At 41.6% G+C, this 18,272-nt stretch overlaps 1 protein-coding gene across 2 annotated transcripts in view; it reads right to left on the reverse strand.

Annotated features, from left to right (window-relative positions):
• The window catches only part of LOC139761990 (colorectal mutant cancer protein), a 245,792-nt gene that overhangs the window by 50,139 nt on the left and 177,381 nt on the right, over positions 1 to 18,272 (reverse strand). For both annotated transcript variants that reach the window (XM_071686767.1, XM_071686769.1), the window contains exon 12: positions 11,006 to 11,140. In XM_071686767.1, coding sequence (XP_071542868.1) covers positions 11,006 to 11,140 — 135 coding nt within the window. The remainder of the gene's footprint in view (positions 1 to 11,005; positions 11,141 to 18,272) is intronic.

Genomic DNA, 18,272 nt, shown 5'->3' on the forward strand with positions numbered 1-18,272 from the left:
TATACTGGGTCGCCATGCTGTCAATGGATTGAACCAGGGCATGTGAAGCATCTGGGGTAAACCATGGAAAGTTTTGTGGGGTCTGGATGTGGAAAGGGAGCTGTGGTTTCAGTGCATTATACATGACAGCTAGAGACTGAGTGTGAACAAATATAGCCTTTGCTGTCTTTTCCTAGCACTACCTCGCGCATGTGCGGGTGGAGGGTTAGTGTCATTTCATGTGTAGCAGGTTGGCAACAGGAATGAATAAAGGCAACAAGTATGAATTATGTACACGTGTATATACAGGTATATGTCTGTGTAAGTATACATATGTATACGTGGAAATGTATAAGTATGTATATGTGCATGTGTGGATGTGCATGTATATACATGAGCATGTGGGTGGGTTGGGCCATCAATTCATCTGTTTCCTTGTGCTACCTCGGTAACGCGGGAAAAAGCGACAAAGTATAATGAATATGAAAATATGTCTATATAAATATACATATGTATACGTTGAAATGTATAGGTATGTATATGTGCATGTGTGGATGAGTATGTATATACATGTGTATGTGGGTGATTGGGCCATTCTTTCGTCTGTTTCCTTGCACTACCTCAGTAACACGGGAGACAGTGACAAAGTATAACAGGCAGCGACAAAGCAAAATAAATAAATTTTTTTTTTTTTTTTTTTTGCTTTGTCGCTGTCTCCCGCGTTTGCGAGGTAGCGCAAGGAAACAGACAAAAGAAATGGCCCAACCCACCCCCATACACATGTATATACATACGTCCACACACGCAAATATACATACCTACACAGCTTTCCATGGTTTACCCCAGACGCTTCACATGCCCCGATTCAATCCACTGACAGCACGTCAACCCCGGTATATCACATCGCTCCAATTCACTCTATTCCTTGCCCTCCTTTCACCCTCCTGCATGTTCAGGCCCCAATCACACAAAATCTTTGTCACTCCATCTTTCCACCTCCAATTTGGTCTCCCTCTTCTCCTCGTTCCCTCCACCTCCGACACATATATCCTCTTGGTCAATCTTTCCTCACTCATTCTCTCCATGTGCCCACACCACTTCAAAACACCCTCTTCTGCTCTCTCAACCACGCTCTTTTTATTTCCACACATCTCTCTTTCCCTTACGTTACTCACTCGATCAAACCACCTCACACCACACATTGTCCTCAAACATCTCATTTCCAGCACATCCATCCTCCTGCGCACAACTCTATCCATAGCCCACGCCTCGCAACCATACAACATTGTTGGAACCACTATTCCTTCAAACATACCCATTTTTGCTTTCCGAGATAATGTTCTCGACTTCCACACATTCTTCAAGGCCCCCAGAATTTTCGCCCCCTCCCCCACCCTATGATCCACTTGCGCTTCCATGGTTCCATCCGCTGCCAGATCCACTCCCAGATATCTAAAACACTTCACTTCCTCCAGTTTTCCTCCATTCAAACTCACCTCCCAATTGACTTGACCCTCAACCCCACTGTACCTAATAACCTTGCTCTTATTCACATTTACTCTTAAGTTTCTTCTTTCACACACTTTACCAAACTCAGTCACCAGCTTCTGGTATGATCGAGTAAGTAACGTAAGGGTAAGAGAGATGTGTGGAAATGAAAAGAGCGTGGTTGAGAGAGGAGAAGAGGGTGTTTTGAAATGGTTTGGGCACATGGAGAGAATGAGTGAGGAAAGATTGACCAAGAGGATATATGTGTCGGAGGTGGAGGGAACGAGGAGAAGAGGGAGACCAAATTGGAGGTGGAAAGATGGAGTGAAAAAGATTTTGTGTGATCGGGGCCTGAACATGCAGGAGGGTGAAAGGAGGGCAAGGAATAGAGTGAATTGGAGCGATGTGATATACCGGGGTTGACGTGCTGTCAGTGGATTGAATCGGGGCATGTGAAGCGTCTGGGGTAAACCATGGAAAGCTGTGTAGGTATGTATATTTGCGTGTGTGGACGTATGTATATACATGTGTATGGGGGGGGTTGGGCCATTTCTTTCGTCTGTTTCCTTGCGCTACCTCGCAAACGCGGGAGACAGCGACAAAGTATAATAATAATAATAAAAAAGTTTGTTGAGTATTCCTGGGAAATTATATGGGAGGGGATTGATTGAGAGGGTGAAGGCATGTACAGAGCATCAGACTGGGGAAGAGCAGTGTGGTTTCAGAAGTGGTAGAGGATGTGTGGATCAGGTGTTTGCTTTGAAGAATGTATGCGAGAAATAATTAGAAAAACAAATGGATTTGTATGTAGCATTTATGGATCTGGAGAAGGCATATGATAGAGTTGACAGAGATGCTCTGTGGAAGGTTTTAAGAATATATGGTGTGGGAGGCAAGTTGTTAGAAGCAGTGAAAAGTTTTTATCGAGGATGTAAGGCATGTGTACGTGTAGGAAGAGAGGAAAGTGATTGGTTCTCAGTGAATGTAGGTTTGCGGCAGGGGTGTGTGATGTCTCCATGGTTGTTTAATTTGTTTATGGATGGGGTTGTTAGGGAGGTGAATGCAAGAGTTTTGGAAAGAGGGGCAAGTATGCAGTCTGTTGTGGATGAGAGAGCTTGGGAAGTGAGTCAGTTGTTATTCGATGATGATACAGAGCTGGTGGCTGATTCATGTAAGAAACTGCAGAAGCTGGTGACTGAGTTTGGTAAAAAAGAAGAAAGTTAAGAGTAAATGTGAATAAAGGGCAAGGTTATTAGATACAGTAGGGTTGAGGGTCAAGTCAATTGGGAGGTAAGTTTGAATGGAGAAAAGCTGGAGGAAGTAAAGTGTTTTAGATATCTGGGAGTGGATCTGGTAGCGGATGGAACCATGGAAGCGGAAGTGAATCATAGGGTGGGGGAGGGGGCGAAAATTCTGGGAGCCTTGAAGAATGTGTGGAAGTCGAGAACATTATCTCGGAAAGCAAAAATGGGTATGTTTGACGGAATACTGGTTCCAACAATGTTGTATGGTTGCGAGGTGTGGGCTATGGATAGAGTTGTGCGCAGGAGGGTGGATGTGCTGGAAATGAGATGTTTGAGGACAATATGTGGTGTGAGGTGGTTTGATCGAGTAAGTAACGTAAGGGTAAGAGAGATGTGTGGAAATAAAAAGAGCGTGGTTGAGAGAGCAGAAGAGGGTGTTTTGAAATGGTTTGGGCACATGGAGAGAATGAGTGAGGAAAGATTGACCAAGAGGATATATGTGTCGGAGGTGGAGGGAACGAGGAGAAGTGGGAGACCAAATTGGAGGTGGAAAGATGGAGTGAAAAAGATTTTGTGTGATAGGGGCCTGAACATGCAGGAGGGTGAAAGGAGGGCAAGGAATAGAGTGCATTGGATCAATGTGGTATACCGGGGTTGACGTGCTGTCAGTGGATTGAATCAGGGCATGTGAAGTGTCTGGGGTAAACCATGGAAAGCTGTGTAGGTATGTATATTTGCGTGTGTGGACGTATGTATACACGTGTATAGGGGTGGGTTGGGCCATTTCTTTTGTCTGTTTCCTTGCGCTACCTCGCCTTCTACGACACGCAGGGAATACGTGGGAAGTATTCTTTCTCCCCTATCCCCAGGGATAATATACATATTTATTTATTTATTCATATTGCTTTGTCACTGTCTCCCATGTTAGCGAGGTAGCGCAAGGAAACAGACGAAAGAATCGCCCAATCCACCCACATACACACATGCAGATATGCATACCTATACATTTCAATATATACATATATATACACACACAGACATATACATATATACACATGTACATAATTCATACTGTCTGCCTTTATTCATTCCCACTGCCACCCCACCACACATAAAATAACAACCCCCTACCCCCAAATGTGCACGAGGTAACGCTAGGAAAAGACAACAAAGTCCACAGTCGTTCACACTCAGGCTCTAGCTGTCATGTAATAATGCACTGAAACCACAGCTCCCTTTAAACATCCAGGCCCCACAGAACTTTCTATAGTTTACCCCAGACGCTTCACATACCCTGGTTCAATCCATTGACAGCACGTTGGCCCCGGTATACCACATCGTTCCAATTCACTCTACTCCTTGCACGCCTTTCACCCTCCTGTATGTTCAGGCCACGGTCACTCAAAATCTTTTTCACTCCATCTTTCCACCTCCAATTTGGTCTCCCACTTCTCCTCGTTTCCTTGACCTCTGACACATATATCCTCTTTGTCAATCTTTCCTCACTCATTCTCTCCATGTGACCACACCATTTCAAAACACCCTCTTCTGCTGTCTCAGCCACACTCTTTTTATTACCACACATCTCTCTTACCCTATTATTACTTACTCGACCAAACCACCTGACACCACATATTGTCCTCAAACATCTCATTTCTAGCACATCCACCCTCCTCTGCACAACTCTATCCATAGCAGACGCCTCACAACCATATAACATTGTTGGAACCACTATTCCTTCAAACGTACCCATTTTTGCTTTCCGAGATAATGTTCTCGACTTCCATATATTCTTCAATGCTCCCAGAACTTTCACCCCCTCCCCCACCCTATGATTCACTTCTGCTTCCATGGTTCCATCCGATGCCAAAGCCACTCCCAGATATCTAAAACACTTCTCTTCCTGCAGTTTTTCTCCGTTCAAACTTACCTCCCAATTGACTTGTCCCTCATCCCTACTGTACCTAATATCCTTGCTCTTATTCACATTTACTCTCAGCTTTCTTCTTTCACACACTTTACCCATGAATCAGCCACCAGCACTGTATCATCAGCAAACAGCAACTGACTCACTTCCCAAGCTCTCTCATCCACAACAGTCTGCATACTTGCCCCCCTTAACAAAAATTTTGCATTCACCTCCCTAACAACCCCATCCATAAACAAATTAAACGACCATGGAGACATCACACATCCCTGCCGCAAACCAACATTCACTGAGAAACAATCACTTTCCTCTCTTCCTACACATACACATGCCTTATATCCTAAATAAAAACTTTTCACTGCTTCTAACAACTTGCCTCCCACACCATATGTTCTTAATACCTTTCACAAAGCATCTCTATCAGCTCTATCATATGCCTTTGATAGATCCATAAATCCTACATACAAATCCATTTGCTTTTCTAAGTATTTCTCACATACATTTTTCAAAGCAAACACCTGATCCACACATCCTCTACCACTTCTGAAACCACACTGCTCTTCCCCAATCTGATGCTCTGTACATGCCTTCACCCTCTCAATCAATAACCTCCCATATGATTTCCCAGGAATACTCAACAAACTTATACCTCTGTAATTTGAGCACTCACTTTTATCAGGAGTCACACGGGGAGTGCTCATCCTCCTCGAAGGTTCAGATTGGGATGTCTAAATGTGTATGGATGTAGCCAAGGTGAGAAAAAAGGAGAGATAGGTAGTATGTTTGAGGAAAGGATCCTGGATGTTTTGACTCTGAGTGAAACGAAGCTCAAGGGTAAAGGGGATGAGTGGTTTGGAAATATCTTGGGAGCAAAGTCAGGGGTTAGTGAGAGGACAAGAGCAAGGGAAGGAGTAGCACTACTGAAACAGGAGTGGTGGGAGTATGTGATAGAGTGTAAGAAAGTAAACTCTAGATTGATATGGGTAAAACTGAAAGTGGATGGAGAGAGATGGGTGATTACTGGTGCATATTCACCTGGGCAGGAGAAGAAAGATCAAGAGAAGCAAGTGTTTTGGGAGCAGCTAAGTGAGTGTGTTAGTAGTTTTGATGCACGAGACCGGGTTATAGTGATGGGTGATTTGAATGCAAAGGTGAGTAATGTGGCAGTTGAGGGAATAATTGGTGTACATGGGGTGTTCAGTGTTGTAAATGGAAATGGTGAAGAGCTTGTAGATTTATGTGATGAAAAAGGATTGGTGATTGGGAATACCTGGTTTAAAAAGAGAGATATACATAAGTATATGTATGTAAGTAGGAGAGATGGCCAGAGAGCATTATTGGATTATGTGTTAATTGATAGGCACGTGAAAGAGAGACTTTTGGATGTTAATGTGTTGAGAGGTGTAACTGGAGGGATATCTGATCATTATCTTGTGGAGGCGAAGTTGAAGATTTGTAGGAGTTTTCAGAAGAGAGAATGTTGGGGTGAAGAGAGTGGGGAGAGTAAGTGAGCTTGGGGAGGAGACTTGTGTGAGGAAGTACCATGAGAGACTGAGTACAGAATGGAAAAAGGTGAGAACAAAGAAGGTAAGGGGAGTGGGGGAGGAATGGGATGTATTTAGGGAAGCAGTGATGGCTTGCGCAAAAGATGCTTGTGGCATGAGAAGCGTGGGGGGTGGGCAGATTATAAAGGGTAGTGAGTGGTGGGATCAAAAAGTAAGATTATTAGTGAAAGAGAAGAGAGAGGCATTTGGACAATTTTTGCAGGGAAATAATGCACATGAGTGGGAGATGTATGAAAGAAAGTGGCAGGAGGTCAAGAGAAAGGTGCAAGAGGTGAAAAAGAGGGCAAATGAGAGTTGGGGCGAGAGAGTATCATTAGATTTTAGGGAGAATAAAAAGATGTTTTGCAAGGAGGTAAATAAAGTGCGTTAGACAAGGGAATCAATGGGAACTTCAATGAAGGGGGCTAATGGGGAGGTGGTAACAAGTAGTGGTGATGTGATAAGGAGATGGAGTGAGTATTTTGAAGGTTTGTTGAATGTGTTTGATGATAGAGTGGCAGATATAGGGTGTTTTGGTTGAGGTGGCATGCAAGTGAGAGGGTTAGGGAAAATGATCTGGTAAACAGGGAAGAGGTAATAAAAGCTTTGCGGAAGATGAAAGCCGGCAAGGCAGCGGGTTTGGATGGTATTGCAGTGGAATTTATTAAAAAAAGGGGCGACTGTATTGTCGACTGGTTGGTAAGGTTATTTAATGTATGTATGACTCATGGTGAGGTGCCTGAGGATTGGAGGAATGCTTGCATAGGGCCACTGTACAAAGGCAAAGGGGACAAAGGTGAGTGCTCAAATTACAGAGGTATAAGTTTGTTGAGTATTCCTGGGAAATTATATGGGAGGGGATTGATTGAGAGGGCGAAGGCATGTACAGAGCATCAGACTGGGGAAAAGCAGTGTGGTTTCAGAAGTGGTAGAGGAAGTGTGGATCAGGTGTTTGCTTTGAAGAATGCATGAGAAATACTTAGAAAAGCAAATGGATTTCTATGTAGCATTTATGGATCTGGAGAAGGCATATGATAGAGTCGATAGTGATGCTCTGTGGAAGGTATCAAGAATATATGGTGTAGGAGGCGAGTTGTTAGAAGCAGTGAAAAGTTTTTATCGAGGATGTAAAGCATGTGTACATGTAGGAAGAGAGGAAAGTGACTGGTTCTCAGTGAATTTTGGTTTGCGGCAGGGGTGTGTGATGTCTCCATGGTCGTTTAATTTGTTTATGGATGGGGATGTTAGGGAGGTGAATGCAAGAGTTTTGGAGAGAGGGGCAAGTATGCAGTCTGTTGTGGATGAGAGAGCTTGGGAAGTGAGTCACTTGTTGTTTGCTGATGATACAGCGCTGGTGGCTGATTCATGTGAGAAACTGCAGAAGCTGGTGACTGAGTTTGGTAAAGTGTGTGAAAGAAGAAAGTTGAGAGTAAATGTGAATAAGAGCAAGGTTATTAGGTACAGTAGGGTTGAGGATCAAGTCAACTGGGAGGTAAGTTTGAATGGAGAAAAACTGGAGGAAGTAAAGTGTTTTAGATATCTGGGAGTGGATCTGGCAGTGGATGGAACCATGGAAGCGGAAGTGAATCATAGGGTGGGGGAGGGGGCAAAAGTTCTGGGAGCATTGAAGAATGTGTGGAAGTTGAGAACATTATCTCGGAAAGCAAAAATGGGTATGTTTGAAGGAATAGTGGTTCCAACAATGTAGTATGGCTGCGAGGCGTGGGCTATGGATAGAGATGTGCGCGGGAGGGTGGATGTGCTGGAAATGAGATGTTTGAGGACAATATGTGATGTGAGGTGGTTTGATCGAGTAAGTAATGTAAGGGTGAGAGAGATGTGTGGAAATAAAAAGAGTGTGGTTGAGAGAGCACAAGAGGGTGTTTTGAAATGGTTTGGTCACATGGAGAGAATGAGTGAGGAAAGATTGACCAAGAGGATATATGTGTCAGAGGTGGAGGGAACGAGGAGAAGTGGGAGACCAAATTGGAGGTGGAAAGATGGAGTGAAAAAGATTTTGAGTGATCGGGGCCTGAACATGCAGGAGGGTGAAAGGCGTGCAAGGAATAGAGTGAATTGAAACGATGTGGTATACCGGGGTCGACGTGCTGTCAATGATTGAACTAGGGCATGTGAAGCATCTGGGGTAAACCATGGAAAGTTCTGTAGTCCCACACAGAAATGATGGGACTACTACACTATCAAACATATCCATCAGCACCCTTACATACAGTGACCTCTCTATCTAATCACTTGTCATTGCACCCAGGTTCTTCTCCCCCTCATCAACCATAAGGCTCCAGTGGTTAGAATCACTGCCATGTCCATTACTAGGTATGAAAAGCACTCCTATTACTAGACGTCTGCTCCATTCAAATTTACACTCTAAACTACCTTTCTTTCTTCACTGCCACACCAAATATGCTTGCTTTTATTTACATTTACTCTGAACTTTTTGCTTTCACACAAATTTCTCAAGTGTACCCAGGACCTTCACCCCCTCATCAACCATATGGAAAATTTCAGCTACCATGGTTGCAATCACTTACATGTCCAATCCTAAAGATTTTAAACACTGCACTTACTAAAAGTTTTTCCATACAAACTCACAATCCAAATTGCCTGTCTCTCCACTGCCACACCTAATAAGATTGCTTTTATTCACATTTATTCTAAACTTTTTGCTTTCACACCCTTCCAAACCAGAAAACAGCTTCTGTAGTTTATTACCCGAATCTGAAATCAGCAACTCATCATCAGTAAATATTAACTGACACCTCCCAGCCCCCTTCCCATCCCTAACATACTGCAGACCTGCCTCTCTCTCTCTCTCTCTCTCTCTCTCTCTCTCTCTCTCTCTCTCTCTCTCTCTCTCTACTTACCTATCTATCTATCTACCTATCTCTTCAAAATCCTTAAAATCACTTCCCTTTCCATTTATAAACATTAAACAGCTATAGTGCCATTGTACTCCCTCACTACAAACCCATCTTCACCTAGAGGCACTCAACATCCTCTCATCCTACTTACATACACGGCTTACTCTCTTACTAAAAACTCCTCACTGTTTCAAGCAACTTAAATTCCAACACCATAAATTCAAAACACTTTTTATAAAGCATCCCTGTCAGTCCTGTCATACACTTTCTCCTGATCCCTAATTGCCACTACAATTCCTTTTGTTTCTCTAAATATTTCTCACACAGATCCCTCATAACCAATGACTGATCCACATATCCTCTACCACTTCTGAGGCAAAATTATTCAACAGTTTAATGTTCTGTATGAAGCTATGCTCTCAATCACCACTATCCCACACTGCAGATCTAGTATACTCAAGAGATTATACCTTTGCAATTTGAACATTCACTTTTGTCCCCCTTACCTGTATATAATGGAATTATAAAGGCATTCTGCCAGTCCTCCATCACTTCACCTTGAGCAATTCATACATTGAAAATCCTGATTAACTTGTCAAAAAATTGCCTAACTGCTTCTGTCATCTTAATGTAGCATCAGGATAAACAAAAATCAGACTCATTTGCATACAGCCACACTTTAGCTGTCGTGTGCAATGTACTGAAACCAGAGCCTACCATCCACAGCCAAATTCCACAAACTATTGCATGGTTTATCTTGACCACCTCATATGCCTAGGCTCAGCCCATGAATAGCACATTCCTTCTCATGTATATCATCAAAACCAAGCTCATTCTATCCCATACACACTTTTCACTATCACAACTGGTCAGGTACCAATATCCCAAAGCCTCTGTCATTCTATCCTTGTATTTCCTTCTCGGTCTCCTCTTCCCCTTGCTCCCTTCGCTTCTAACACATTTCAGGATACCGTGGCCAGCTCTGTCAATCAGATTGCATTACCACCACAGCCATACAACACTGTCAGTAATATAGTGCCTTCAGGCATACCCATCTTTGTCCTTACAGACAATTACCTCTCCTTCCACATGTTCCCAAATGCACCCAAAATCTTGAAAATAATCAAAACAAGAATTTCTGAATCTTGTAGATTTCAGTTTTCAAGAGGGCAGAAACATTACCCCATATGAGCATAACCCTATGTATTTACAACTCATGAAACCTATATTCACTATCAAGGATAAGGAGGAATGGCAGGTGTCATTTACAGTGGTATACTCAATCACTTGACCACATCACAGCCCTTTACAAACAGAATCCCATTTTGCAAGGGATTATAAATTCTGCAAAGGTTAGAAACTGCATAAATCATTTCAATTTTAACCTTAAAATGTAACTACTGAGAGAAAACTATTCTAGCATTTGCTTCAAGATATCAGTCACACAGATACATATGTTTTCCAGATGACGTCTCTAAAATGTCCTATACATGCTTCCCTGACCTTTCATAATTTTCCAGATGACCTTTCTAAAAATTCCTATACATGCTTTCCTGACCTTTCTAAAAATTCCTATACATGCTTTCCTGACCTTTCAAAGAAGCATTCTCATCCTAACCCATATATGGGAAGCTAAAGGTTTAATTTATTCATTCCGCACCTAATCTTAACCACTCACCCAAAAAGCTGAAAAAAATAAAAGATACTATATCATCATTTAGAGCCTACATCACAGAAAAACCCATGTTTTCTTAAATGAGTGTAACTTACAGAACTCTAAAGTACAAACTATTAATTACTGCAAAGGCTTTTCCTCCATATTTTGTGAATTTCAAAATTAAGAAAAACTTGGGTAGAAATCTATCATGCCTGTCTCAAATATAAGACATGAGTTAAGAGAGATAAAAGAAAATGATAACTAGCTATACATAGGCTATGACTCACCTGGTTACCCCCAGGACGTACTTGTGCAAGTTCAGACTTCAGGTGGTCAATTGTGGCACAGTACGCTGCCGCTTGGGCCTCACATGTACCTACTCGTAACTCCAAACCAGCCTTTTCCCTCTCCATTAGGTACACCTGATGAAAGATTATTGAGACTCTTACTCAGCTTTCTAATTGTTTTGAAAATGTTCATCGATGTTGTCTAAGCATCAAATCAAAAAGAAATTTTGAAAGCATGATATAAATTTCTCTATGATAAGGTAACCAATAACAAGTATTTTTCAGTGAATTAATGTATTTGTAGTATTCTAGATAAGTGACAACCACCAGTTTTGACCATAATCAAAGGGAAAGGAAGTGGAAGGAAGTATTTTGTTGCTAATCATTTATGCCAAAATCTGTACCATACATTCGAAAAACAGAAAAATTATGTGTACAAAAAAATCACTCATATGAATACTGAATATAGATTGTAGATTTCTTAGCAGATAGAAGGCTCACAGAAAATCCGAGATATGTATTTTACATGGAAACAAAGAATATGGGCATCCATCTGAAAAGTCTTTCTTAAATTTTGCCATCATCAACAGAAAGGAATTTATATAATGTGAATCTGGCATTAACTGAAGGTATATGTTTGTTGAATGTGTTTGATGATAGAGTGGTACATATAGGGTGTTTTGGTTGAGGTGGTGTGCAAAGTGAAAGGGTCAGGGAGAATGGTTTGGTAAACAGAGAAGTGGTAGTGAAAACTTTGCGGATGATGAAAGCCAGCAAGGCGGCAGGTTTGGATGGTATTGCAGTGGAATTTATAAAAAAGGGAATGACTGTGTTGTTGACTGGTTGGTAAGGATATTCAATGTATGTATGGTTCATAGTGAAATGCCTGAGGATTGGCAGAATGCATGCATAGTGCCATTGAACAAAGGCAAAGGGGATAAAGGTGAGTGTTCAGATTACAGAGGTATAAGTTTGTTGAGTATTCCTGGGAAATCATATCAGAGGGTATTGATTGAGAGCGTAAAGGCATATACAGAGCATCAGAATAGGGAAGAGTAGTGTGGTTTCAGAAATGGTAGAGGATGTGTGGATCAGGTGTTTGCTTTGAAGAATCTATGTGAGAAATACTTAGAAAAACAGATGGATTTGTATGTAGAATTTATGGATCTAAAGAAGGCATATGATAGGGTTGATAGAGATGCTTTGTGGAAGGTATTAAAAGTATATGGTGTGGGAGGTAAGTTGCCAGAAGCAGTGAAAAGTTTTTAACAAGGATGTAAGGCATGTGTGTGAGTAGGCAGAGAGGAAAGTGATTGGGTCCCACTGAATGTCAGTTTGTGGCAGGGGTGTGTGATGTATCTATGTTTGTTTAATTTGTTTATGGATGGGGTGGTTAGATAGGTGAATGCAAGAGTTTTGGAGAGAGGGGTAAGTATGAAGTCTGTTGTGGATAAGAGGGCTTGGGAAGTGAGTCAGTTGTTGTTCCCTGATGATACAGCGCTGGTGGCTGATTCTCGTGAGAAACTGCAGAAGTTGATGAAAGAGTTTGGTAAAGAAGAAAGCTGGGAGTAAATGTGAGTAAGAGCAAGGTTATTGGGTTCAGTAGGGTTGAGGGACATGTTAATTTGGAGGGAAGTTTGAATGGAAAAAACTGGAGAAAGTGAAGTGTTTTAGATATCTGGGAGTGGATTTGGCAGCAGATGGAACCATGGAAGTGGAAGTGAGTCACAGGGTGGGGAGAGGGCAAAGGTTTTGGGAGTGTTGAATGTGATGTGGTTTGATCAAGTAAGTAATGAAAGAGTAAGAGAGATGTGTAGTAATAAAAAGGGTGTGGTTGAGAGAGCAGAAGAGGGTGTGAGAATGAGTGAGGAAAGATTGACAAAGAGGATATACGTGTCAGAGTTGGAGGGAACGAGAAGTGGGAGACCAAATTGGAGGTGGAAAGATGGAGTAAAAAAGATTTTGAGTGATTGGGGCCTGAACATACAGGAGGGTGGAAGGCGTGCAAGGAATAAAGTGAATTGGAACAATGTGGTATAACGGGGTTGACGTGCTGCTAATGGATTGAACTAGGGCATATGAAGCATCTGGGGTAAACCATGGAAAGTTTTGTGGGGCCTGGATGTAGAAAGGGAGCTGTGGTTTCAGTGCATTACACATGACAGCTAGAGACTGAGTGTGAACGAATGTGGCCTTTTTGTCTTTTCCTAGTGATCCCTCGTGGGGGAGGGGGGGGGTGCTATTTCATGTGTGGCAGGGTGGCAATGGGAATGGATGAAGGTAGCAAGTATGAATATGTACATGTGTATATATGCATATGTCTGTGTATGTATGTATGTGTATGTATACGTTGAAACGTATAGGTATGTATATGTGCATGCGTGGGCATTCATGTATATACATGTGTATGTGGGTGGGTTGGGCCATTCTTTTGTCTGTTTCCTTCGCTACCGTGCTAACGAAGGAGACGGCGATTAAGTATAATAAAAAAAAATATATAAATCTTTATTTTCCTTTAAGGCACTGATTACTGGCATTGATCTAACATCAAAATCAAGCCTGTTGAGTGATAACGACCTATCTCTTAACCCATTACTGTTTCCATTAGGATACTTACTGAAGCTTAGTGTTACCTCCAGACTTATATTTACACATCATTTTGTGCCTCAACTTCAAGGTTGCTCATTGAGCCTGGATAAGGGCTGAGGTGGCATTGCACGATTTTTTCTCTCTGCAGTCATTCATCCTCAACCCATGCCAAAGAGGGTACATTTTCTTGAGTGTTTTAGGAAAGAAGATGAGCACTTTTCAGCAAGACTTTGGGGACCAAGCAGATGATCTTCAAGTTACTTAACAAAGATTGATTTCCTTAAGTCATGCCAACAAAAGTAGTTTCTCTCACTACCTTGACATCACCCACAAACATGTCTAGGTATGAGACTAATCCTTCTGGCAAGTCATCTATGTATAGCAACAATAATGGTGGAGCCAAAATTGAGACCTGTGGCACTCCACTTGTAACTTCAGCCCTCTTGAGAATGTGCCTCTTGCCTGCATTCTTTGTTCCCTAACAGGTAATTCTCAACTAGGTGAAAGTGTTTATTTTTCATTCCTGTCTGTGGCTGTATCATCTTAATAAACCTCCAATGGGGTATAGAGCCAAAGGCTTTTTGGTAGTCTAAGAACATTTTACGCATCCATCTCTTTGGTGTAAGACCAAGCTCACCCAGTCATAGAAGTCTAAAAGGTTTGTGATGTAGGACCTCCATTCTTTGATTCAGTATGAACTAATTTTTTGTATAATCTATGGCTTCATCAGTAGAAATACTTATGTGCAAAAAAAGATGAATCGCTTGGCAGACTGTACATAAAAGAACATTCACTCAACCAAACACTTGCTCCTGCACATTCATCTGTTTTGGAGCCATCTTAGCAAAAGTGGACATATGACAAATGATCTATGATACCCCATGAAATCACTGGTGTACCTAATTTTCTGACATGTTGCTTTTCCTCACAGGGAGCCAGTTACTCTTAATCTTTATTTTGGACATCTCCCACTGAGGTAAATCATTCCTGACCAGCATGTCCACTTCTTGCACCTTCAAACCAGAATTCTTGCTAAGAAAGTGTAGTCTGAGGGCCATGGGCCTGACACCTCTGTCAATGAACAGTTCATACTGCTAGGCAAAATGACAGATTGAAGAATTGTATCTCTTGGCCATCAGAATACCACACTAACATTAATTCATCAAAGTGCAGCTGGAGAAGATGTACATTTACAGAACTCTAGTACATGATAGAGGTATACGAAACATTCACAGGTACTTAATCTGCAGCACATCCAAACCTTTTTAAGGTACAGTTGCTTGCTGAAGCATATACCTGAGAGTCATAGTCTACTTTTCTTCTGATAATGGCCTAATAAACCATCGATAATATTTCCTGTTGGATCCCCCAACATGAACCCAAAAGATAATGAAGATTTTTCATCTTAAAATACAAACAAATAGTCAATATGCTTCATCCAATTTAATCTTTGGTCAAAATTCAATCCAAGACATGTTATGTTTGTGCAAAAGAGAATCAGGCTGTTGTTTTTTCTAAGTTGCAAAATCGGTAATTCATATTTGAGAGTAAAAACAACTGCGACACTTTCAATCAGTGAAATTCTAAATCTCCAGTGTAGAACCCAAAGATAAATGGACTCAAGTGCAACTTGAACCTATTCAGCTAAGAACTGTGCATTAGGTAAAGAGTGCCATATTGCACAATCATCAGCACAAAGCTAGTATTCAGATTTCAAAGGACAGAAGCTGGAGACAGATTATAATTGATCATTAATTTGAATAATGTTGAGCTTAGAATGCTGCCTTGTGGCACCACATCATTCTCTTGGACAAACATGTCTGAGATTATGTTAGATGCAATGCCAGAAGTGACTAAGAAATGACAATGTGATTGTGGCAGGTTCCAGCCTCTTTGGCGTACAAGTAATGAATGTGAACAGACTTGAATATGTCAGGAGTTTTCATACATTTATCAATGCTTTATCATTCACAACTATTTTCCTGTTCCAGAGTCTCAATGATGCTTTATATTCCAAAATTGTGATGTAAATATATTTGCACTATTTTGTACATTTAACATTGTTCTATTCCATTATATTTATTATTTTTTTTTCGAACTATCCCATGACCCTCAGGAGCATCTTTGTGACCCTTATTTGAGGTATGACCCTGGCCTAGCCCCTATGGGGTTAGGCCTGAGATTCTGAGATGTACCATCCCTAAACAAAGGAGTATTTTATACACCTTAGAAAAAACTAATCAAACAGAAAAGAGTCCCAAAGTAGGGCCAGATGCTCAAGGTTTGGTTGAGTTCTCTTGCAGTTACCTCTTAACTATGTGAACATTTCTGTCCAACCAGCCTTTGTAAGATATACTGGTGGTCAAGCAATACCAGAAACACTGACATATTCTCACAGCTTGTAAAAACAATAGAAGAGTCACCACACAATCTAAATATAAAATTCAAATTAAGGGAAGGAAAAGGGTAGAAGCTTTGCCAAGCTAAAAGATGAGAAATGAGGGAAACCCATCTTTACCAGATCTTGTTGCCAATTCAAGGTCTGTCTGGTAAGAAATATCTAAGTTGGAAATTGTCTGTCAGATTCAGAGTTTGGATGATTTAAGGTAATACTTCTTTTTTGTAAACTTATTTATTTTTCTAGAAATGAAATTGATTTTATTTTGTATATACATATCTTCACTTTTCTTTATACTCTTTCGACGAGGTGAAAAAAAGGGCAAATGAGAGTTGGGGTGAGAGACTATCATTAAATTTTAGGGAGAATAAAAAGATGTTCTGGAAGGAGGTAAATAAAGTGCGTAAGACAAGGGAGCAAATGGGAACTTCAGTGAAGGGCGCAAATGGGGAGGTGATAACAAGTAGTGGTGATGTGAGAAGGAGATGGAGTGAGTATTTTGAAGGTTTGTTGAATGTGTTTGATGACAGAGTGGCAGATATAGGGTGTTTTGGTCGAGGTGGTGTGCAAAGTGAGAGGGTTAGGGAAAATGATTTGGTAAACAGAGAAGAGGTAGTAAAAGCTTTGCGGAAGATGAAAGCCGGCAAGGCAGCAGGTTTGGATGGTATTGCAGTGGAATTTATTAAAAAAGGGGGTGACTGTATTGTTGACTGGTTGGTAAGGTTATTTAATGTATGTATGACCCACGGTGAGGTGCCTGAGGATTGGCGGAATGCGTGCATAGTGCCATTGTACAAAGGCAAAGGGGATAAGAGTGAGTGCTCAAATTACAGAGGTATAAGTTTGTTGAGTATTCCTGGTAAATTATATGGGAGGGTATTGATTGAGAGGGTGAAGGCATGTACAGAGCATCAGATTGGGGAAGAGCAGTGTGGTTTCAGAAGTGGTAGAGGATGTGTGGATCAGGTGTTTGCTTTGAAGAATGTATGTGAGAAATACTTAGAAAAGCAAATGGATTTGTATGTAGGATTTATGGATCTGGAGAAGGCATATGATAAAGTTGATAGAGATGCTCTGTGGAAGGTATTAAGAATATATGGTGTGGGAGGCAAGTTGTTAGAAGCAGTGAAAAGTTTTTATCGAGGATGTAAGGCATGTGTACGTGTAGGAAGAGAGGAAAGTGACTGGTTCTCAGTGAATGTAGGTTTGCGGCAGGGGTGTGTGATGTCTCCATGGTTGTTTAATTTGTTTATGGATGGGGTTGTTAGGGAGGTGAATGCAAGAGTTTTGGAAAGAGGGGCAAGTATGAAGTTTGTTGGGGATGAAGGAGCTTGGGAAGTGAGTCAGTTGTTGTTCGCTGATGATACAGCGCTGGTGGCTGATTCATGTGAGAAACTGCAGAAGCTGGTGACTGAGTTTGGTAAAGTGTGTGAAAGAAGAAAGTTAAGAGTAAATGTGAATAAGAGCAAGGTTATTAGGTACAGTAGGGTTGAGGGTCAAGTCAATTGGGAGGTGAGTTTGAATGGAGAAAAACTGGAGGAAGTGAAGTGTTTTAGATATCTGGGAGTGGATCTGGCAGCGGATGGAACCATGGAAGCGGAAGTGGATCATAGGGTGGGGGAGGGGGCGAAAATTCTGGGAGCCTTGAAGAATGTGTGGAAGTTGAGAACATTATCTCGGAAAGCTAAAATGGGTATGTTTGAAGGAATAGTGGTTCCAACAATGTTGTATGGTTGCGAGGCGTGGGCTATGGATAGAGTTGTGCGCAGGAGGATGGATGTGCTGGAAATGAGATGTTTGAGGACAATGTGTGGTGTGAGGTGGTTTGATCGAGTAAGTAACGTAAGGGTAAGAGAGATGTGTGGAAATAAAAAGAGCATGGTTGAGAGAGCAGAAGAGGGTGTTTTGAAATGGTTTGGGCACATGGAGAGAATGAGTGAGGAAAGATTGACCAAGAGGATATATGTGTCGGAGGTGGAGGGAACGAGGAGAAGAGGGAGACCAAATTGGAGGTGGAAAGATGGAGTGAAAAAGATTTTGAGTGATCGGGGCCTGAACATGCAGGAGGGTGAAAGGCATGCAAGGAATAGAGTGAATTGGAACGATGTGGTATACCGGGGGTCGACGAGCTGTCAGTGGATTGAATCAGGGCATGTGAAGCATCAGGGGTAAACCATGGAAAGTTCTGTGGGGCCTGGCTGTGGGAAGGGAGCTGTGGTTTCGGTGCATTATTACATGACAGCTAGAGACTGAGTGTGAACGAATGGGGCCTTTGTTGTC

The sequence above is a fragment of the Panulirus ornatus genome, chromosome 42, assembly GCF_036320965.1.
Source record: "Panulirus ornatus isolate Po-2019 chromosome 42, ASM3632096v1, whole genome shotgun sequence".
Lineage (NCBI taxonomy): Eukaryota > Metazoa > Arthropoda > Malacostraca > Decapoda > Palinuridae > Panulirus > Panulirus ornatus.